This window comes from Anas platyrhynchos, chromosome 2 (genome assembly GCF_047663525.1).
Source record: "Anas platyrhynchos isolate ZD024472 breed Pekin duck chromosome 2, IASCAAS_PekinDuck_T2T, whole genome shotgun sequence".
Classification (NCBI taxonomy): Eukaryota; Metazoa; Chordata; class Aves; order Anseriformes; family Anatidae; genus Anas; species Anas platyrhynchos.
Window position 1 is genome coordinate 53,140,786 of NC_092588.1, and position 22,364 is coordinate 53,163,149.

At 39.9% G+C, this 22,364-nt stretch overlaps 2 protein-coding genes across 7 annotated transcripts in view; one reads left to right on the forward strand and one right to left on the reverse strand.

The window, feature by feature from the left end:
* The window catches only part of NDC80 (NDC80 kinetochore complex component), a 16,948-nt gene extending 15,185 nt beyond the window's left edge, over window positions 1–1,763 (reverse strand). Inside the window, exons 1-3 of one of the 2 annotated variants that reach the window (XM_027451987.3) lie at window positions 1,624–1,763; window positions 922–1,032; window positions 181–267 (exon numbers count right to left, since the gene is read on the reverse strand). In XM_027451987.3, coding sequence (XP_027307788.1) covers window positions 181–267; window positions 922–1,022 — 188 coding nt within the window. In that variant the 5' untranslated portion in view covers window positions 1,023–1,032; window positions 1,624–1,763. Of the gene's footprint in view, window positions 1–180; window positions 268–921; window positions 1,033–1,299; window positions 1,517–1,623 lie in introns of those variants that run through there. The other variant, XM_005009384.5, reaches the window with a different exon arrangement.
* METTL4 (methyltransferase 4, N6-adenosine) lies at window positions 1,628–20,341 on the forward strand. 5 transcript variants are annotated; one of them, XM_027451988.3, is made up of 9 exons: window positions 1,628–1,764; window positions 2,526–3,028; window positions 3,966–4,031; window positions 5,544–5,910; window positions 9,478–9,547; window positions 11,519–11,693; window positions 11,909–12,015; window positions 12,591–12,679; window positions 19,044–20,341. In XM_027451988.3, exons 2-9 carry the CDS (start codon window positions 2,609–2,611, stop codon window positions 19,187–19,189), a joined length of 1,440 nt encoding a protein of 479 aa, XP_027307789.2. In that variant the 5' UTR covers window positions 1,628–1,764; window positions 2,526–2,608; the 3' UTR covers window positions 19,190–20,341. The 5 variants fall into 5 exon arrangements, with proteins under 5 accessions (XP_027307789.2, XP_027307791.2, XP_027307790.2 ...); XM_027451990.3 differs by having other exon boundaries at window positions 19,047–20,341; XM_027451989.3 differs by having other exon boundaries at window positions 3,969–4,031.
* The last annotated feature ends 2,023 nt before the right edge of the window (window positions 20,342–22,364 follow it).

The following is a 22,364-nucleotide window of genomic DNA, read 5'->3' on the forward strand; positions in this document are numbered from 1 at the left end:
ACCAAGAGGAAGAAAAGATTTCAAATCAGTTCCTCCTCCACAATATTGTTATTTAGTGATCAGCGTGCAGAAAGGTCTCAGATCCACTACTGCCTGTAGTGAAAATCTGACAAGGAAGAAAAGATGCCGTGGGATTGTTATTGTTTTAATTTACAGCACAAAGAACTAAAGCTGTCAAACCTCTTCCCAAAAAAGCTAACTTTTCTTTCCGAAGCTCCAGACATCGGTTTGCTCATGCTCAGCTTCCCAAACGTTCCTCTGTCTTTCCTGAGGGATAAGGAGAAGAATCAAAGTGACTATTTCTACCATTTCCTCTTTTGCTCACACAAAACTGTAAGTACGTTCATTTAAGTCTAAGGACACTCATAGTGTAGCAGTGCCTTAGAAACATCAACTTATTTTAATGCATTATTTGTCCATTATTAAAACTACTTTTGCAAGAAGTTTCACAAGTACACATTTTATACATACACCCAAGCATCTTCTAACAAATATGCAAGGAAAAGTGTTATAACATGAAACGTACCACAGACATACAAGTAGATCAAAGTTTTATCTTAAGTTATATGCTGACCATACCACATATGCATGTATGACACCAGTTCTATGTTTTAAAGATCTACAGACAAAGAAAACAAAACCCCAACCAAAGATAAAAAAAATCCCCAAAAAGTGTTTTGCAGAACTAGAGAGTTTTAAACTCATAATCACTCCAGCAGTAGGAGGCATATGTTTGGAGTTAAGCAAGAGGTTTTTTGCACAACCAGAGTACTTCTGCAGATATCCTTGGCTGCAGGGAGCTTTCTTCTCCCTGCTTCCATCTTTTCCAGTGTCTACTCACACACTCAAACAACAGCACATCTTCAGGGACTTAGGCTTCACATACACATTCTTAGCAACAGTGTGATCAACAACACTTACATCTGAGGTGTTTGAAGACCCATTTTGTTGTTGTCCTGCACTCTCAGTACCATGGTAGATTGCCGACTACTACTCCCCGCAATACTTGAGCTCCGTCTCATTGTGAATGAGCTGTAAATCACAATCTGTCAGTAGTGGAGTCTCGGCTCTGAGAATACTCGCGTTTTTGCAGACACCACAATGACTTTTTAAGGGGGTCAGAATATGCAAGTCAACTGTACGTTGGACCAACAAACTTGCAACAGGAGAACCGTTTCTAGGCACGTTAGCTTCTTTTAAAAATACAGTTAAAGAATTAAAAGCAGCAAGGCACACCTGATGCCACATAGCAGCAGCCAATAAAATAACTTTATAGATAAAGTTAGTGAAAGGCGTTACCTTCTGTCCTCCGTAGAGGGCGTATATTATTTACAGAGGGGGCTCAAACAGAGCAGCCCCTAACCAGCCCCCTGCGCTTCAGATATCACCAGAAGAGATCGCGAGCGCGCGATAAATCGCGACACGCCACGAACTGGGCAGACGTTGGGCCGCAGCCCTCATCTCCCGGGGGCGGCCGCCTCATCCTCCCCCTTCACACCCAGCGAGCCCGGCCAACGGCTGGCACCCGGCCCCGCCGCGTTACCACCGAACAAAATGGCGGCCCCCATCCCCGCGCCCCCCACCCCGGGCAGGGCCCGGGCCCAGCCGCCGCCCGCCCGTTACCGCTAACGGCGGCGCCTCCTTCTTCCCCGTTTTCAAATCCGCCCGCCGCGTGACGTCACACGGGAAAAGGCAGGGCGAAGCTCGCCGCCGTTCCGGCCGGCGCCGCCGCCGCTGCCGTACAACAAGATGGCGGCGCGCAGGGTGAGTGAGGGAGGCAGTGGGGCGCGGCGCTGCTTCCCCGCTCCGCGGCTGGTGCCGTACGGCGCGGGGGGGGTGGGTGTAGGAGGAGGGACGCGTGTCCTTCGTGGGCTGATTGTTTGGAAAAAAATAAAAATAAAAACAAAGCACTACAACCCATCCCGTTTTATAAGAGACAGGAAAAAAAAAAGCTTTTTGGAAAAAAGTCAAAACGTTATCAAAAGGCTGCAAGGCTCTCACAGCTCCATTTACTCCATAAAAGTCTTACTGATCAACTTATTTTCTGTCCGTGAAAACCTGGGCAGGGTCCAGAGATGCGTTAAAATACGACGGTTTTCTTCAAGAGCGTGTGAAACGTACTTGTGTTTTTAACCATATCTTATTTTTTTTAACTATACATCAAGATGTGATGGTTTTCTTCAAGCGTGTAAAGCATGCGTGTGTTCTTATGGCTGAGTGCTGTGGTATAAAGTGTTAACTTTATACGGCAAAATGCCATTTTCGAACTTGTGAAAAGAAGGATCTTAAAGTAAATAATTATACACCACACTAATTTATAGAAGATTATATAATAAAATGCAAATTTACTGTAGGAGAGTGCACTACGGATCAGACAGGCTTTAACAGGGAAATCAGAAGAAATTTCTGTAGATTTTCTTTGGGGCACATGGAGATGTCCATCACGAGGTAGGTGTTACTCTGTTAAACAATAATAATTCTGAAAAGTGAACTCTTTAAAAGTAAATAAAAAAATATTTCCACAGGAGGACTTTTCGCCAGGAATTGTGCATGATTGCTTGCTACGGTTTCAGGAAATTGATTTTTCTCCCTGAAGAGGGGAGCGGTGATGTCTGTGGTACATCGTCTGAGGGCAGGGTGGCTCGTGGATCATCTGTCTTTCATCAACCAGTGTGGCTATGAGATCTGTGACTCCCTTGCAAACCCGGGTGGTGCCACCCTCCGTCCTTCTGTCACTTCTTCTGAATATCATGATGCTTCTACGTTTCCTGCCACCTCCTCGAAAGACAGTCCTGGTCTTGGAGATGCTGTAGAAGAAACAGAAGGTAAAACAGCTAAAACAAGATACGTGTTTCGGGAAGAATTCTTTGACATTTCTAAGCCCCACATAGCTGCAGCTCCTGAGCAGCAGCTGTTGCAGGGAGATCCAGAGGTGAGTCTTGCAGAAATAAAGGCCAGCAGCAGTGCAGAGGAACCCCAAGAAGGAACCAAGAGTGGTGGTGAAGATTCTGTTGCTGTTGCTAGGAAGGTATGTTCTCTGTAATACAGTAACCTACACTAATCCCCAGGTAACTGACCTACATTAACATTGTCTTGCAAATTTCTGTTTCCTGAAGTTACAGAGGAGATCAAGAGCTTTTCCACAATAGATTTCAAGATGCATGAAAAATGTTAGCACTCATAAGGGTATTCTTGGGTTCCTTGTGTCAGTAATCATAGAATATCTGAGTTGGAAGGGACCCGCATGGATCATCAAGTCTAACTCCTCCATTCCCCAGAGGACCACTCAGAAAATCAGACCATATGTCTGAGAGCATTGTCCAAACGCTTCTTTAACTCCGGCAGGCTCAGTGCCGTGACCACTGCCCTGGGAAGCCTGTCCCAGTGCCCAACCACCCTCTGGATGTTCAACTTGTGACTCAAAAGCTGTCAATTGCTCATGAAATCTTCTGATGGTTGTTGTTATCATGGACTCGAGCTAAACTTGTGGTAGTTGTCATGATTGTCCAGATTAACAAGGTGGGAAAGACGGTACAAATTCACTTTCAATACGTAGGTTGTTCAGTACTGTTCTTTGTGGACCAAAAAAGCCCCAAAGTGTCACAGGTCTAAACCAGCAAATGTAACTGGGAAGACCTGTTTAATGTTCTGTTACTGGTAAACTTGGCAGCTGAACAAATACCTTCTAGTGTGAGCCCAAACGAGGCCTGAACGTGAACTGTGGCATGCACTAATGCCACAAATAATGCAATAGCTTTGTTAAGCCTTTCTGTCATGAGAATGCCTGCAGTAGGCTAGGCATTTTGAGATGTTAATTTTGCTTACTGGATTTATACTTGTGATAGGAAAAAGATGGAAAGCTTCGTCCAGTTTAAAAGAGTTGATTTGTTATTCATATATGTTTGATTATTGATTTTTTCATTATGATGTAATATGGTTTGTTGTTTTTTTCATTGCTCATTCAGCAGAAACGTAAAAGGAAATGTGTATTCAACCAAGGTGAACTGGATGCCTTAGAATATCATACAAAGGTAAGTTTGAAGTATAAAAAATATAAAAATATATACTTATATAAAAATATGAGTATATTTTGCGAGTATGTGATACTTGATTTTGGGCTATATATGGCGTGCAAGACATCGTTGCAAATAAATTCTATTTTTATAGCTTGTTCCACTAATAGAAAGGTCATCTCTCCAGTCCATAAATGAATTAAGTGCATACTGAGAATATCTGCTGGGTAGATATATGTAAAAACAAACTAGACATCAAACTGTAGCTCAGAAATTTCAAAGAGCTGGAAGCTGTATTCACAGAATATTTTTGTTTATGGATTACTGAACTTTATGCACCGCTGAGTTGAATATTGGTTGAACAGGGAGTGACTGATTTGAAATAAGCAGTATAACCTGTGCTGAAGATTGACTCATTTTTAATGTATCAGGACAGTGCTGAAGTTATTTGAAGCTTCTCTGACCAGAAGTGCTCCAAGGTGTCTTGTTTCTGCTAATGAGAAAAGAATTATTTTCTCAAACATTTTACATTTTCATAATCATACTAAAGCATTGTGAATGAATTGGAATTCAAACCTCTATTAAGGCTTGTGTCAGTGATGCGCTGCTGAAACTAGTATCACTCAAACATCACAGTAAATCTTGAATACATCAAACATTATCCACAGATTAAGTTTACTTGTGCTTTCCTAAGTAGTGATGTGAATCTAAACAGGGACCTACACTTACTTGCCTTTCTTTATTGAATGTGGTAGTCATATTAGGCTTTTTGTTTAATTCTTCCTAGACTATATTTAAAAAGCAATTTTTTTCTTTTACATGACAGCAATTTTGTAGTAAATGTGTAGTTTGCTATGTTATGATGCAGATGTCCTGTAAGTATTGCTGTGAATAAGCTATGGATGTAAAGAATTGCCTTAAATGAGAGAATTTTGAAGTTCAACATCAAACATAGGTTTATGATTGTAAACCTTCAAGTTAAGACAAAGCCCTTTAACAATAAGAATAAGGGAAGGAATCAAGAGGTTTTTGTCTTATTGTCTTATTTGTCTTTTGTTCGAAGCCTAAACTTGAAGACATACTTTGTCTCTATAATAAGACATCTAAGTCGGTAATTAGACATCTAAGCTTTTAAAAGTGATTTAAAACCTGGAAATTACTGGTTTTAGAGCCAAGTACACATTTCAATGAAAGTTATGTTTGTGGACAGTAGCGTGAAATTAGATTAGAACTTTAATTTATGCATTCGTGCTTGTTTAGAACAATAGTATTCCACCTCTGTCTGTAAAATGTTTTATTCATCAGCCTTGGTATCTTTCTTCAGACTTCCAACTATTGCCACTTTGCCAAAACAAACAATCAAAAAACAGCAGTTAGCATGCACACATAACTTTTCAGTCAATGATCTAAGTTTTTGGCAAGAATTCTTCTCCCGTTTTGCAAATTGAAAATGTTTTGATTTCTGTTTCATTTCCCTGATGATACCACACATACTCAAAAGATTTTTTTTTTTTCTCTACGACCATACAGATCAGGAAGCTCATTTGGGAAGGCACTTTGCATTTAGTCCAAGAAGGACTCAAAAGTGGTTTTCTTCACCGTGCTACTACAGAACTCAGTTGCGGGAAGAACATTGTTCCTGGGCACATTGACTGTGGGTTGGCTGAATTATGTGAAATGGCAAAGCAGTTTCCAGCTGTAAATGACAGTGACCATCCAGCCGTGCATGTGCTAGACGATGAAACCTCCAGTCCAGAGCAGGACCTGCTTTCGTGTGTTACAGAGAACAACTCAAACTGTGCGAAGATTGTTGTGTTAATGGGGCAGAAGTACTTGGTGCCACCAAAAAGCAGTTTCCTTTTATCTGATATTTCATGTTTACAGCCCCTGCTGAACTGTAAGTACCTTTAGTCATTAGAATGTATCACTTGTCCCCTGCCTGAGAAGGCGGGTTATTGTCAAGATAACTAAGGAACTGTTTTCTTAACATACAAGCTTTCAAAGTGGTGTTTTTAACTTTGTGCAGGTAGGTGGGGGTTTTCACAGGAGTCTTGAATGGAGTGAGGAGCCTGTGTTATGGGGAGCTTATTCGTTAGTGTCCAGTTTCCTTTGAAAATCTCAGTCATGGTATTTTACGTGAAACTCAGAATGCAGCAGCTGGTGAGTGTGTTCTGAACCGTAGTGGGTCTAGAAGTCACGTAAATGCATTAAATTAGGAATAGCTATCATAAATCATGGAATGGCTTGGGTTGGAAGGGACCTTAAAGATCACCTAGTTCCATCCCCTCTGCCATTGGAAGGGATACATCTGCCTCTTCTGTTAAATGAGCTCCTCTCCTATGAGGAAAGGCTGAGAGAGCTGGGGATGTTCCGCCTGAAGAAAAGGCTCCAGGGTGATCTTAATACAGTTTTTCATTGCTTAGAGGGGGCTTAAAAAAGAGGAGAGCAACTTTTTGCTCGGATGGATAATAATAGGACAAGGGGGAAAGGTTTTAAATTAAAAGGGGGAGATTTAGATTAGAGGTTAGGAGGAAGTTCTTTACAGTGAGGGTGGTGAGGCATTGGAACAGGTTGCCCAGAGAAGTCGTGGATGCCCCTGGGTAACCTGATCTAGTGCGTGGCATCCCTGCCCATTTCTGGGGGATTGATCTTTAAGGTCCCTTCCAACCCAAACCATTCTGTGGTTCACTAGACTAGGGTGTTCACAGCCTCATCCAACCTGGCCTTGAACACCTCCAGGGATGGGGCATCCACAGCTTCTCTGGGCAACCTGTGCCACTGCCTCAACACCACCACAGTGAAGAATTTCTTCCTAATGTCTAATCTAATCCTAGCCTTGAAGCTGTTCCCCCTTGTCCTAACACTACGCTCCCTGACAAAGGGTCACTTCCCAGCTTTTCTGTAGGCCCCCTTTAGGTACTGGAAGGCTGCTATAAGGTTTCTCCCAAACCTTCTCTTCTCCACGCTGAACAACCCCAACTCTCACAGTCTCTCTTCATAGGAGAGGTGCTCCAGCCCTCTGACCATCTTTGTGGCCCTCCTCTGGACCTGCTCTACCAGATCCACATCCTTCTTGGGCTGGGGGCCCCAGAGCTGAATGTAGTGCTCCAAGTGGCAGTCTCAGAGTGGAGTATAGGCAGTGAGTCACCTCCCTCAGCCACGTTTCTTTTGATGCAGCCCAGCATACAGTTGGTTTTCTTGGCTGCAAGCACACACTGCCAGATCATATTGAGCTTCTCATGAACCATCACCCCCAGGTCCTTCTCCTCAGAGCTGCTCTCCATCCATTCTCCACCCAGCCTGTGTTTGTGCTGGGATTGCCCTGGCCCAGGTGCAGGACCTTGCACTTGGCCTTGTTGATCCTCACGAGGTTTGCACAGCCCCACCTCTCCAGCCTGTGCAGCTCCCTGTGGATGGCATCCCTGCCCTCCAGCCTTCTGACAACACCACACACTTTGATGTCTTTGCTCATGAGTCCTATCTCTTGGGATGGGGCTTTAACATAGGTAAAAGCATGCTGCTGCTGGAAGGCTGTTCCTGCTGTCTTGGTCTTCAGATGGATTAGATATGAGACAGGCCTAGGATTATGTGGTTTAAAGCAAGCATTCCCTTTCAGCTTCATCCTGTACGGCGGCAGTGTTTATATAGACTGGCATTAACTCGACTGTGAAACCAACTCCAGTGTCCCACTGAGATGACAACAGTTCCAAAGGCTGCTGCACCCAGCTGGAGGTGAAAACCACTGTAGCAGGAACAGGAGTACCAAACATGAGCTGACTTCTCAGCTGATATATTTCACTGACAAGAGTATTGGCTTAAGCCAGTGACAGGGAAATGGTGGGATTTTAGAATTAATACCTCCTCTGTACGAGTAAGTTGAAAGCTATCCAAGCCAGTGGTCCCCAACCTTGATTGGTCAAGCAAAAAGCTTTAACCTGACGACATGCAGCAGTCTTCACCAAACTGAATCATAGAATCATCAAGGCTGGAAAAGACTGCCAAGATCATCTGATCCAACCACCCCCCTACTACCAATATCACCCACTAAACCATGACCCCAGGCACCATGTCCAACCTTTCCTTGAACACCCCCAGGGACGGTGATGCCACCACCTGCCTGGGCAACCCATTCCAATGCTTAACCACTCTGAGAAGAAATGTTTCCTCATTTCCAACCTGAACTGACCCTGGCACAACTTGAGGCCATTTCTACTTGTCCTATTGCTAGTTATCTGCTTAAAGAGGCTGACCCCCAGCTCCCCACACCTTCCTTTCAGGTAGCTGTAGAGAGCAACAAGGTTTCCCCTGAGCCTCCTCTTCTCCAGACTAAACACTCCCAGTTCCCTCAGCTGCTCCTCACAGGACTTCCAGGCCCTTCACCAGCTTCGTAGCCCTTCTCTGGGGGCTAATCATTTCATTTGCTTTCAGTTTGACTACTACTACCGATAAATTATTTATTATTATTTTTACCTTCAGCTGAGCTTTATCAAGCAGTCTTTTAGGAAAGATGTTGCCTGTGAGTAGGAGCTAGGGATTACCGCTCTATCCTCTAACCAGTAATTTTGGATTTGTGAGCAATATTTGCTTCCTCCAGTCTAATACTAAACTTAGATGATTGCTGTTTCATATATATATTTTTTAAATTAATAAGGCAGGTGGGAGATGGTATCCTGTTATTGAAGTAACGATTCTATGTCTCAAGTCCAAATTTTAGCCAGTTGGCTTTTTGGGGGGAAGAAATAACCATTTTCTGAGTCACAATTGTGCATGTAGCAGGTTTGGCTTCTCCTGAAGATCAGACAGCACTCTAAGAAATTTTAGAAAATGCCTTTTAAGTAACCAACAGTGAATATTAATATAATGCTTTGGCTTCAGATTTTTTTTTTCCCCAAGATTTCTCTTTCTATTGTCCACTATTTTCAATTTCCCACAATGTCTCTTAACCTCAAGTAGCATAAAACATGCTGTTTTTCAGGGCTGATTTGGAGCTCTGCATGTCCAAATTGGCCTGCTGAAAGATCAGACAGCACAGGAAACTCGTGTTCAGTGCTGCAACGTTTTACTCAGCTGGATGCCTTATTACATCGCTTTTTCAGGAAATCTGCAAAAGCTTTCATGTCTTGGGGAATTGTACTTCAGATTTTTATTTGAAATTCCCCACGAGGTTCAGCATTTCTTGGAGGAATCTCACCCAACTCACACAAACTTTCTTTCCTCAGCTTAGAACTATGAGAAGTATATGATTATCTGAATTAAAACAAGCGTGCTAGAAGTCTTTAAACTTTTTTATTCCAAATAATGAAATAAAAGAAAGTTTGCATCTTTGTTGCCTAGTGTTGTTGGTATTTTGTATGTTGGTGTATAAACCTTTATCAATTTTAACTAGTATGTTTATTTTAAAACTTAACTTACTGGTTTCTTTGATATATATATATATATATATTTTTGTAATTTTACTTCCCAGACAAGAAAAAATACGATGTAATAGTGATTGATCCACCATGGGAGAACAAATCTGTTAAAAGGAGTAACAGGTAAGTTTTACTGTAATATCAGGCCTTGTCATTTCTGCTTATAATGGATAATTGACATGTTAATGTAGTGCAGACGAATGTAACTGTGAGATTGTAGCTTAAACTAGCAAAGTTTTGCTAGTGGGCATTTCGACATTTACCTACCTTCAAGACAAATAATCGTCTCAGGGATTTTACTGAAATGGCTTGAATACTTCCCCTACAAAATATTTGCAGGAGTAAATCTTAAACTACCTAAATGGTGAAAGAATAGTAGCTCTCTAGACTTCTAAGGAAGGCTTGGAGTCTACTGTTTTTTAAGGTCTAGGTCATGCAGATACTCATTTGAAATTCATAGAGTTACTTTAGAGGACATAAAGCTAGATAAATATTTCAAATATTTCTAGGACTGAGGTCCACTTCAGAAGACCTAGTTGTTTATTTTTTTAATTTCTTTTTAATTTGAGCTTCAGTCTGAGGAGAAGAGAAAGTGATAATGCAGCAGTAAAATCCTCAAGCGCAATAGGAACTTTCAGAGTAATGTGCTTTATGAAGTCATTAACTTAGAACTTTATGGGCCTCTTTTTCTACTGAGTAACATCAAGTGTATGCCAGTGGAGCTCCCTTGATTACCATAGAACTGCATCCATGTGAAAAAGAAGGACAAGGGGAAAATACAGCCTTGTAACTTTCCAGAATAATACCTGCAGTAACTTTTTAAACGTGCTATGAAGATGTAATTTCAGATGCACAGATTGACTAGTAGGTTTTACATTAAAAGCCCTACAGAAACCTCTAGGAACTTAGTGAAAGTCATTCAAGTGTATTTCTTACCTATACAAATTACTCAAAGGAAAATTGTATAAATTCACAAAGATGAATTAGCCATCTAGACCCTCTCTCCCTTAAAAATAAAGCCAAAAGGTGGCTTTGTCACTGCTATTAGTTACCTTATTGATGGATAATCTTTAAGCATTTCACATCTGGGTTGTGAATCCTGTTTTCTCTGAGTGATATAGTCTGGAAGGTATTTTGGATTTCATTCTTGTTACCTGGTTCTCGTGTTCTTGCTGTTGTGTTGTATAGGGATCCCAGGTGCCCAGACAGTGGCTGTGGATTCCAGTAAGCAGTGTGCCAATGTTTGTGATGCTGTAATGTGTAGGTTTCACAAATTGCAACTTGTTAAAAATGTAGAATAACATCAGAAGAAATATGGTAGAACAGGACAGAATCTGGGAATGCATACTTGTATTCACCAATGTAGAAGACAGTTCACTCAAAAACATGCAGAACTGGTCCTCTGAATAACAACCCACAGAAACTTAAAATCATTAATAACTTTTTCACATAGTTGGAGAAATCACAGAATCACAGAATTGTCTAGGTTGGAAGAGACCTCAAGATCATCGAGTCCAACCTCTGACCTAACACTAACAAGTCCTCCACTAAACCGTATCACTGAGCTCTACATCTAAACGTCTTTTAAAGACCTCCAGGGATGGTGACTCCACCACTTGCCTGGGCAGCCCATTCCAATGCCTCACAACCCTTTCTGTAAAGAAGTTCTTCCTAATATCCAACAAACGATTACTCTTTTGTGACCATTTAACTTGCCAGTCAAAGAAGTTTTGCCCTTGCACTTGTAAATGACTCACTCCTCATTTTCATTCAGAGGATAGATAGCTTAGTATGAAAAGTGAATAACGTTGACTAGAGCAAAGAGCTAATATCATAATAGTTAAATTGGGGGAATAGAAGAAATAGGTAGTTATAGGTTCTGCTCAGTAAAACTTTAAGTAATGATTTTATATCGGAATCCAACAGATTTGGCCACTGGGTGTCACTCTTGACCTGTTGTTTATGAATTCCTCTGCTGTCGGAAGATATTTCTTAAAGCATCTTGGCAGTGTAATTTCCTTATCCGTTTTTGTTGCTTTGCAATTTTTATTTTTGGTGGGTGCTAACTTGCTTTCTCATTGTATTGGTGTATAGATACAGCCACTTGTCTTCATGGCAAATCAAGCAGATTCCTGTAGCAGCACTGGCTGCGCCAGATTGTCTTATCGTCACGTGGGTGACTAACAGACAGAAGCACTTGCGTTTTGTTAAGGATGAACTTTATCCTCATTGGTCCGTGAAAACGCTTGCTGAGTGGCACTGGGTAAAAGTAAGTTCTCAGTTTGCTTTATTTCTTTCTTGGAGACTGAGAGGGCTTGCACTGTGATACTTCGTAGTTTAATAAATCGTCCATTATTACCAGGTGCTTTTCTATTGGAAAGGTGTAGTGTTGTCAATGTCTTCCTTTTTATTAAAAAAGGTGTCTTGTTGGGAGAATCAGATATGAAAATTTTCCACTGTGCATCTTTAACTCCTTTGTGTCAGATTACTAGATCTGGAGAATTTGTTTTACCCTTGGATTCTTTCCACAAAAAGCCATACGAAGTTCTTATACTGGGGAGAGTTCAAGGAAGCGTGAAGGAAGCCCAAAGGTATGCCAGACAATGGTACACGTCTCTTTTTGAGGCTGCTGTGTGTCACTACTTGTGTGTCACTTGTTCATAACACAGTATTATGTCCCCAAATCTCCTTTTGACGTCATCTTTTGGATGGCTTTGGGGTGAGGGAGTTCTTTAGTGAGATTAAGGGACAGAATGCTTTGCCTGTTCCTTACGTCTGTCTGTGTTGGGGAACTGACTCAAATAAAAGTTGTGTGGGCTTCCTTTGCTGACAAGTTCCATTTGAGCATGAGTCCTTAGCACAAGCTGAAGCCATTTTGGGGTTGCTGGTGTTTTCCTATACATGAAAACATACAGGACTGTAGTGCTTGTCCTAGATGGCTTTGCATGGCCATTGTTAACCATGTTTTGGCTAAAGCCTCTGTGGATTTCAGAAACTCCTTTTACCCAATATGAGTGAGCAACATTTAACTGCCCTTACACCTACCTGAAGTTTGATGGTGAATGACCACAGCTTGTTATCTGAGGTAGCTCTGTGAGAGCTATGTGCACCCCATTTGGTGGTATATATTCTCATGCTTCTTTTCTTCTTCTGGTTTATACAACAGGAAATCTGAAGACATACTTCCAATTCCAGAACATAAATTAATTGTCAGCATACCCTGCAGCCTGCATTCACATAAACCCCCTCTCACTGGTATGTTTTTGTTGATTTGTGGTGGTTCTGTAGAGCATTTGGCTTGGATATCTGAGGTGGTGTACTTATAAACATATATATTAGATATCTTTATAAGTGATGTGTTTTAATTTCCCATATGCCAAATAATTTGAGGAATCATAGGTCCTGTTGAGTCAACGTTTCTAAAAATTCTTTCAAGGCATCTAAATTTTAGTCCCTAAAAATGAGTATGAAGAGTAAAACGTCATTGTTGTGTGAATATTTGGGGTAGATTTCTTTTAAATTATTTTTAAATTTTCTATTTAAAAAGACTTTTCTTCATTTATTTCAAAATCCTTTGGGAACAGATTACAAATACTGTTTATACTAAGTTGTTCCAAAGGATGTAAAGTTTCTTTGGTGATGGTGGGGAACTTTGGAAATATATAAAATGAAATATCTCCTAGTTAGCTAATAGAAGCAGAAACCTCTTTAACATATCATCCTGAAGGAAATGTTTTTATTTCTGCATGAGTTGTTTGTACGCCTGCAGTACAGTTCTGCCTCTAAATCCAAAATCTTAATCCTTTACAAGCTGTTAACAATAGGCAACAAAGAAGCCACGTCCTGTTTATTTCTTATGAGCAATATTTAATTTACCGAAATTGGTGTAGTAAATTCAACTAATCAGGTAGAAAGGGCATGAATAATTCTAGCTTTTTTCAGTTTAGTTCAAAGGATTTAAAGACTTCTGTGTGATGTGTTACCTTTTGCGTGTTATTCTGGAGAAAGCCTAACTTGACTGCTTTTATCAATACATAGTCATCCTTCTTTCATCGCTGTAGCACCTGAGTGCCTTACAATGATGTGGTAAGAGGTATTAAATATGTTTATCACAAAAATGATGTCATCCTCCCCCAAGGGGAAAACTCATGATGGATCTATAAATATTCCTGGTGCACATGGTGCTGTGTAATCGCATCACAAAAGGCAGGTAGAAGAAATGCATGCTGCTGTTGGAGAGGAGAGGCATCACAGGCAATGTTCTCTTCGTTGTGCTGACATGCTTTCCTCTTCTTGTGCCCAAGGAACAGAACGACTTCAGTTAAGAAGCTAATCTGAACAGGTGTTACTCTTCAGGGAGGCTTCCAAATTTGCGTTTGAGGCTTGTATTTGTTATTAAATTAACATGCATATATATACCTGTTCAAAAATTAGTAGTTGACGCATGCTTTGGTTAGCTTTAAAAAAAAAAAAAGAGCTATTCTGGGAAGATCTGTTTCCAGCTCTGAAGCTACATCTTTAAGAATGATGGCTACAGCAGGACGTAATGTGTGTGTTGATTTAAGCTGATGAGTGGCAGAGCACTCATTTGTGAGGCAGCCACCTAGGGCCTTTTCAGAAAACCAATACTTTAGCAGCACACTTGTACACAAACAGGAAACCTGTGAGGTATCCAGGGGTGCAAATCAGCAGTTTGTACGTATTAGAGAGAACTCTAGTGCCAGCATGGTCCTCAGAACACTTCCTCTCTGTGGGGCAGAATCTAGAAACTGTATCGATGAAACTTTTAAAATAATGATCTTGAATGGATTTTGAAATAACTTGTCTGTAATAATTTCTTAAGTCTTTACTCAGACATTTCAAGTCTACTTGAGAGATTTGATACCACTGTGCAGCATTTATGTTTTTGTTTGAAGAATGAATTTGCTATTGAGCAGTATCAGTGACTAACAGTTTTTATAAGAAATCCGTGTGCATCTACAGTACTGGCAGCTTCATTCAGAACAGGGTTGTGGAATGAAAAGGTAGACTATAAGACAAAAACTAATTGCTGATGATTTGATTTCATTATTATGAAAGGGGATTGCTTTCACGATCGGACAATATTCTCAAGTGGCCAGTAGAGAGCAGCTGAGCTACATCCTAGAGTGGTTCAGAGGAAATGTGAGCAGAAGCAGAGATTTGGCAATGGGGGAGAAGGACACTTGATGAGTCACACACATTCTTTATGCTTTGTTTAAGTAGTAACAAAGCCAAAAATATTAGTATTTACTGATGCTGTCTGGCACTTTATTTCTAGTTGCTACTGTAAAGGCTGTATGTTGGTACATACATAGCCACTTAATGACTTATTATAACAGTTTGTCTCTCTGGGGGAAGAGGAAGATGTAAATTAAAGTAAGCCATCAAAAAGAGACGTTTGGGTTCCTGCAGTGCATTTAACTATGAAATTGCGACTGTAGGGGTTTTTGGTGATGCATGTGCTGTGTTCAATGCTTAGAGCCCTAATATGTCATTGTAAATGTACTTAAACTGCTTTATGCAAATGCATTAAAATGAAATTTTATCACTTCTGGTTTTGATTCAAGTAACAGCAGGTTTTCTTCCTAATTCAATTCGCTGTTGCTCTTAGAAGACATAGAAGGTATTCTGCTACACAGACATTGTAAAGCAATGTTGAACTTCAAACACCTTTTTCTTTTTTATAGATTCTTCTTGTTATAGGCGTTTCTCCTTCAGTATTCTAGCATGTACACTTATTTCTAGAAAACGATATTGCCACATAGGATTATGCCTAAAAACGTTGGTATTAGTTCTTGGCTATGTTCTAGCTGCTCTGCAGATCTCCAGCAGAAGTATGCAATGGAAAGTCCTAGGAAGTCACTTCTTCTGCAGCAGTCTATGGCTTGTTAGACTGTCATGAAAGTGATCTTGGAAGTAAAAAGAAGTAAATGCTTCTCATTTCCTTATGTACCTTGTGAGCCCTTGTGTTAGACTAATTGGTAGGTACATTAAAATCTGGGTTTCCTGAAGCTCAGGAAAGATACAGAAGTATAAGGCCGTCTTTGTTCTCAGTTTCTCATTGTTTTTTCTGGTCCTGTTCTGGTCAAGGATTAGACAAACCAGGCAATAAGGACCTCTACATTGCAAAATCTTCTGAAGGGTTACTATGAAATGAGTTCAATCACATGAGGGCTGTGCTTTGTATGGCTCACAAATCAGACAGTAAAAAGACAGTAAAATTGTTTACACATTACATATCTAATTTGCTGTGCAGAATTTATTGTTCAGGTAATGAAACCTAAAAAAGAAATGAAACCTTCTCTTACCTAAAAGAGAAGGGGAGACTTCTGCTGGTTTCAGTAATGGTTCCTCCTTTTGCTCATTTAAACATTTTTAACAGCATGCATCTTAGATAACCTGTTTGAGATCAAGAGTAAGGAGGTTTGACAGGTATCATGCCTGACCGCAGGATTGTGCTTTAGAAGGAGATGGATTTTTGAGAAGACTGGTATTACATCTACCAGCCAGATTTTTGCTAGCTTTGTGGGCATTAGATTCCCAGGTACAGATGCCTGAGTTGCTGCTGTAGTGTTTGACACCTGCAAATGATGAAGAAGAATCTCTTTAGTCTCTTTTAAGCTGTTTATTGTCAATGGTCTCTGTAAGCATATAGAAATATACATATATATATTTTTAAATCTATCACTATTGTAGAAAAATGAGTATTTGGTATTTCTACTATCCTCTAACCTGTTGTCAGGGGAAAAACTCCAGAATTTCTTTAAGGGCTGCAAGTTAGATCCATGTTTCTTAAGGTAGCCCTCTGGTAATATAAAGGCCACAGAAGCCTAACAAAGAGGCTGTAGTTTATAACTTAAAATAGGAAAAGTTGGTGTTCAAGGAAACCAGTGTAATGAGATTTTATGCCAACAAAATGGAGCCACGTTATTGCCCTCTTGATATGCTAATTTCCCTTGCAGCGAAGGTTACTGCCTGATGTGATTATGTAAATACCATATCCAAGCAATGAAAAATCAGACTATAATGTGATCTTGAATTATATGTAATCTGTCTCTGTTTTTTTCAGAATAGCTTTATATAGAAAGGCCTTTTCTCTAAGAGTGTGAGAGAGGAAGATTCTTGGGACTTCCTTTTTTAATTTTATGACCACTTTGATTGAAAGATTGGGCCAGTCTTCTGGCACAATGATGAGCTGACCATTTTTGGCTACCCCTTCTTTTGCTTTTTGGCAAACCAATCCATTAGGTGTGTGGTTAAATCAACTAAGTACGTTTTCAAACTTTTTTCTCTTAGGGATGGAAGTTTTTGGTGCATAGTAGTAGCTGCTTCTGATTGCTAGACGTAGTGCTGTGATGATACTTGTAATCTATACGTTTCAGGAACAAATGTCAATGCTCCTCATGTGCTACTAATGAAATGTTGTCACCTAATAATTGCTTCTTCTGCTGAAGTATTAAAATGGTTCCGTCTTATTTTGATACAGAGGAGAAAAAAATCACGTAATCCTTGGACTCCGCAATATGCTGTTTTGACCCTAATGGGTGTAAGATCATGCAGTGTCCTACAGCTGTCAGGGTCTGCTCTCAGGGAGCTTACCAAAAGCTTTGGAGCTTTGCATTCCACAGCCTCCCTTCTCTTCTGTGGAAAAAGTCCATCCTCCTGCAATACGGGATTTCTTAGATGATCAGGAGAGTAGAGTTTTGGAAGACCTTTGTTAAAACGTTGGCAGCAAATAGTGCACAAGAAATCCTTAATTAAATAGAGCCTGGAAAAGGAACAATAAACTTTAACGCCTTATTTTTTTCCGAGTATGGTGGGTTTGCAAAATAGTACAAAAGCAGCTTCTCAGAAGTGGTATCAATTTAGATGACACTGAACAGCAATATTCGGTGAGCAAGGTTTCTGTCAGAACGTACACTCCCCTGTAAAGCTCTCCTCTGCAAATGTTAGATTTGTTTAAATATTTTAGCTTGCCTCTGAAAGGAGCAGGTTTTTAGAATAAGGCTCCTGCTGGTAGCAGTCTTTTGATGATAACCCATCTGAGACATTCTTTTGACATTTGTTAAAGAGTGGGAGAAGGAAAATGGATTTATATGTAGTACCAAAATAGAGGAATGTTGGAAAATGCCCATTACAAAATATTTAAGTAAGTTTTGAAGGAAGCAGTCATTTAGGTGGGGAATGCATCTGGGGTTCATTAACACTCATTAGCATGTGAAGTGGATGCTTATTTTTCTGCAGCAAGAGCAGTCCATGACAAGAGCAGCTGTCTCACATGGGCAGTCTGTGTCTGGCAAACTCGGTGCAAAAAGTCAGAACTTGGACTGAACCCCAAAAAAGCATTCCCTCTCATGCTTTAATATATGCTGATTAGGTGTGGTTTTGCTTTCTGATATAATCATATCTGAAGAGATGTCAAACTATAGGATTTCTGAACTGTACTTTTAAGCTACAGAAATTCAGAGACTTCAGAGAAATTTGAACAGAACTGAACCTGATATGCTTTAAATATACTTTAAATAAGGAAATAATTTCTAAGCTTTTGTCATTTTGTCCTCAGTCACAAAAATAAAAGCTTAGGACATAATTTTTAGTATAAATATGTTTTTCAGTCTTTCTTCCCCCTTTGTATTGAAGGGTATTCCTTAAACCTTTGCTTTTCTCATGGATGTTTTTATAGGTAATGAATTTGTAACTTATTTCCTGAAACCTGGTTAAGAGTTTCTTTGACCCAGCCACCAAATAAATGTCTCTGTGTGGCAGGTAACGCATTTAACAATAAGGTGTTTGCAGTAGTACTTCTTGGGTGAAATGTTATAACCAAGGTCTTCTTCTATCACTCCAAGAATAATCATAATCACACTTGATGTGTGATAGGCATGTATTTATTGAGTTTTAAACAATAAAAATGTCCAACTGTAGAAGAAATTTGAGATTTGTTACTGAATGAAAGAACACAGTTACATAGATACTTCTTTAGTTGCCAAGTTGCTATTGTGGAGGGAAAAAAAAGCCCTTGCATTTTTATAATCCTTTTAATGCTATGTTTATTTAAACTGGTGTTTTTTTTTTTTTTTTTTTTTTTTAATTTTCAACTATTTTTTCATAAAAAAAAAATGTTTTTATCCCCTTTTAAGATGCAGCAGAAAAGAGTGCAATCTTAATCAAGGAAGGAGCCTGTCTATTTATAGAAATGTTGCCCTTGTGTTATAGGAGCTAATTGAGCCTTTAGGAGGTGTTTTGTTGACATTTGTGAGAAATTTAGAACTCACCCATGTAGATGATGAAATAAATCCTCATTCCCTTTCTTTAAATGAAAACCAATAAATCAAGACTATTGAAGGCCTTGACCACATTGTGCAGAATCTCAAGGGCACTTATTTTAAATGACTTTCTCACTACAAATAGTCCAGCTGTTTAATCAAAACTCTAAAATTAATTTGCTGTCTCTCCCCTTTTTTAATGAAACATTCCGTTTTTCATCTGCTAACAGCACAGGGGAGATTTTATTTATTTTTATATTTTTGATTACTCTCGCTGTTTGTACCTTTGTCATTGTTATCCTCAACTTTTTTTTTCTTCTTATCTTGCACAGCAGTTCTGGCAGAGTTTGTCAAACCAGATGTGGAGTGCTTGGAGTTGTTTGCTCGCAACCTGCAGCCTGGCTGGACCAGCTGGGGAAATGAGGTTCTGAAGTTTCAGCACATTGATTATTTCACTGTTTTGCAGAATGAAAACTGACTGGGTCTTGTAGCTTAATTCTGGAATTCCACTCCTTCCTAGCAGCCTCAAGAACTTGCTTTTCTTATGGGTAGTGCACTCAGAAGGTAACAGAAATGAAACTGACTGCACTTCAGTTAATTCCTGCAGTGACAGAATATCTGTTTAATAGTATCTTAAGATTTGTACAAGCTGTTCCCATATTTTGAGGATCCTGGAATAGTTAAATACTTATGTTAGAGTGTACCTCCATCCCTGATTTTTTTTAATTTTTTTTTTTAAACCTCAGGAAAAGGAAGATATTTTTGAGTATTCTTATTTCCAACTATCATAAATCTAAGCATCATAAGTGCTACAGCATTACACACATAATATATTCTTTTAGAGTGTAATTTTTAAAGAGTGGCAATCAGAGTAAATAGTTCAGCATTACAAATGTTTCCTGAAAGTAGATTAATCTTTGCTAAACAGTGGATTTTGAACTAAAATAATTACGAAGGCAAAGTATTCTCCTGCATATTTGTATCTGTCTGTCAACCTCCGAAGAAATACAGGGGGCAATGCTTGTGTTAATTGGCAAATGAATTGTTGATCAAGTGCATTCTATGAAAAAATTAGACTTTAAAAAGTCATCAATTCCATCTTTCTGTGTATGATAATTCTATGAATATATTGTGAATGATAAAAGTCTCAATCACCTTACAATATCTGCATATTTTTTCAGTTAAATCTAAGAGCTTAACTGATTTAACTGAAATTTTAATAGACTTTAGATATTTTATACATTCTCTTCTCTTATATTCGTGAAGCAGAAAAAAGTTCTCACAGTGAGCTGTATTTTTCAGCTTACCTAAAAATTGTCTTATAAGAATAGTGCATTTTGTGTCTTTTGCTGCACTTAGACTTGCTTTGAAAAGGAAAAATTAGAGACTTATTGAAGCTCTGCCTCTTGCTCATTTGCAGCTGTAGAGGCAGAATGGCTGGACAGTGTTTTTCATGATGGCAAATTCCTGTGTTCTGACTGCTCATAATGGGGAACAAAATGCATTGCATGCATTTTCTTTTTACTTTTATTTCACTTTCGGTAGTCTGATGTGCTGGTGAAGTTTTAATTTAAATCTTTTAATGTTAACTGACCTTTTTTATTGTTTTGTAATAAAAAGTAAAATAAAAGCTTGTCAGTGTCTTATTTGCAGGCTCAGTTTCTGCATTACCATTTAGTTTCATGTTTAGCTTATTGTAGCAGTAAAATTGACAAAACGAGGAAAATAACCTTTTTTTTTTTTTTTTACAGTAGTTATATCTAATTGAGCATATGTTTAAGTAAACAACATATCAATGTAAACATACCAGGCAAAGCGCTCCTTGCTGCATGATTTTATTGATCCTATGCTTTAAATCGTCAGTAATATAAGTAACCTCACCTTCAACTATAAGGGGTAAGAAGTTCCTTTATTTGCTTGCAGTTTTTAGACATTACAATGGGAACTCAGAAGCTTCAGGCAGGAATAATTTCCTTCCCACACCATGAAGGTCTCATCCATAATATCGTAGACTGGTTTGGGCAGGGACATCGCCCACTGGACCAGGTTGCCCAAAGCCACATCCAGCCCAGGGATGGGGCATCCACAGCTTCTCTGGGCAACCTGTGCCACTGCCTCACCACCCTCTGAGTGAAGAATTTCCTCCTTATATCTAATCTAAACCTACCCTATTTATTTTGAAGTCACTACCCCTTGTCCTATCACTACACTACGTGGCGGTGTCCCTCCACAGCTTTCCTGTAGGCCCTCTTTAAGTGCTAGAAGGCTGCTATAAGGTCTCCCCTGAACATTCTCTTCAGGCTGAACAACCCCAGTTCCCTCAGCCTGTCTTCATAGGAGAGGTGCTCCAGCCCCTTAATCATCCTTGTGGCCCTACCCTGGGCTTACTCTAATACTTCCATGTCCTCCTTGTGCTGGGGGCCCCAGAGCTGCAAGCAGTGCTCTGGGTGGGGTCTCATGAGAGCAGAGGGGCAGAATCACCTCCCTCAACCTGATGGCCATGCTTCTTTTGATGCAGCCCAGGATATGGTTGGCTTTTTGGGCTGTAAGAACACATTGCTGGCTCATGTTGAGCTTCTCATCCGCCACCACTCCCAGGTCCTTCTCCTCAGGGCTGCTCTCCATTCATTCTTCACCCAGCCTGTATTTGCACTTGGAATTGCTCTGGCCCAGATGCAGGACCTTGCACTTGGCCTTGATGAACCTCATGAAATTTACACAGGCCCACCTCTCAAGCCTGTCCAGCTCCCTCTGGATGGCATCCCTGCCCCCCCGTGTGTCAACTGCACCACACAGCTTGGTGTCATCAGCAAACTTGCTGAAGTGTTAAATATTGCTGGTCCCATCCGTAATTAAATGAGTGTGTGACCCTTAAATATGGAACAAATCTTGTTTGTTCATATTTTGTTTTCCATTTGTTCTCTAAAACAGCTCAAGAAATGACAATATTGTCTGTTCTACAGCCACGTTTATGAATGGCTCTAGATTACCTTTTAATTGCAAATAAAGACACCGGATGAGCTGTCTTGGAGATGAGTAAGCTACCTTTCTCCCCCTGTGAGCTAAGCAGCAGAACCCTTCTAAAGGAATGACCTTCAAGCTCTTGAAGAATTGATGGCCTATTTAGCCTGTCCTTGCCGTGGAATCCCTTTTCAAGTTGCAGACTTCCAGCCCTTTTTGCCGTCTCCTGAGCTGCAGTGCACAGTAGCTGAGCAGCTAATTCCAGCTACTGGGAATCCAGGTGCTTTAAAGTGATTTGATTAAAATGTACAAGCTATCTAGTCAGAAGGGCCCGTGTGGGCAGCATGCAAGCTTCTCAGACTGGAAATCCAAAGTTGAAGAATTAGATCTAAATAATACCTAATTGTGTTTTACGTAGTTACAGAACACTGCACTGTACAACTCTTTGCTCTGCCACTTTTCTATAGCAGCTTTGGCTATAAAGAAAATCTTGTGAATGTGACAGAAGTGATGATCTACTACAGCTGCAGCCACCCTAAAACACTTGGATTTTCTCGGGAGGAACTCTCAGGAGTTCAGTGTATCTTCTCAGTTTGTCACCAACTCAGAAATACCATGGTGATATTAACAGCTGATGGTTTTAGGATCATCCTTTAAACATAACTATCGATCTGGTATGCTTAATTCGTAAC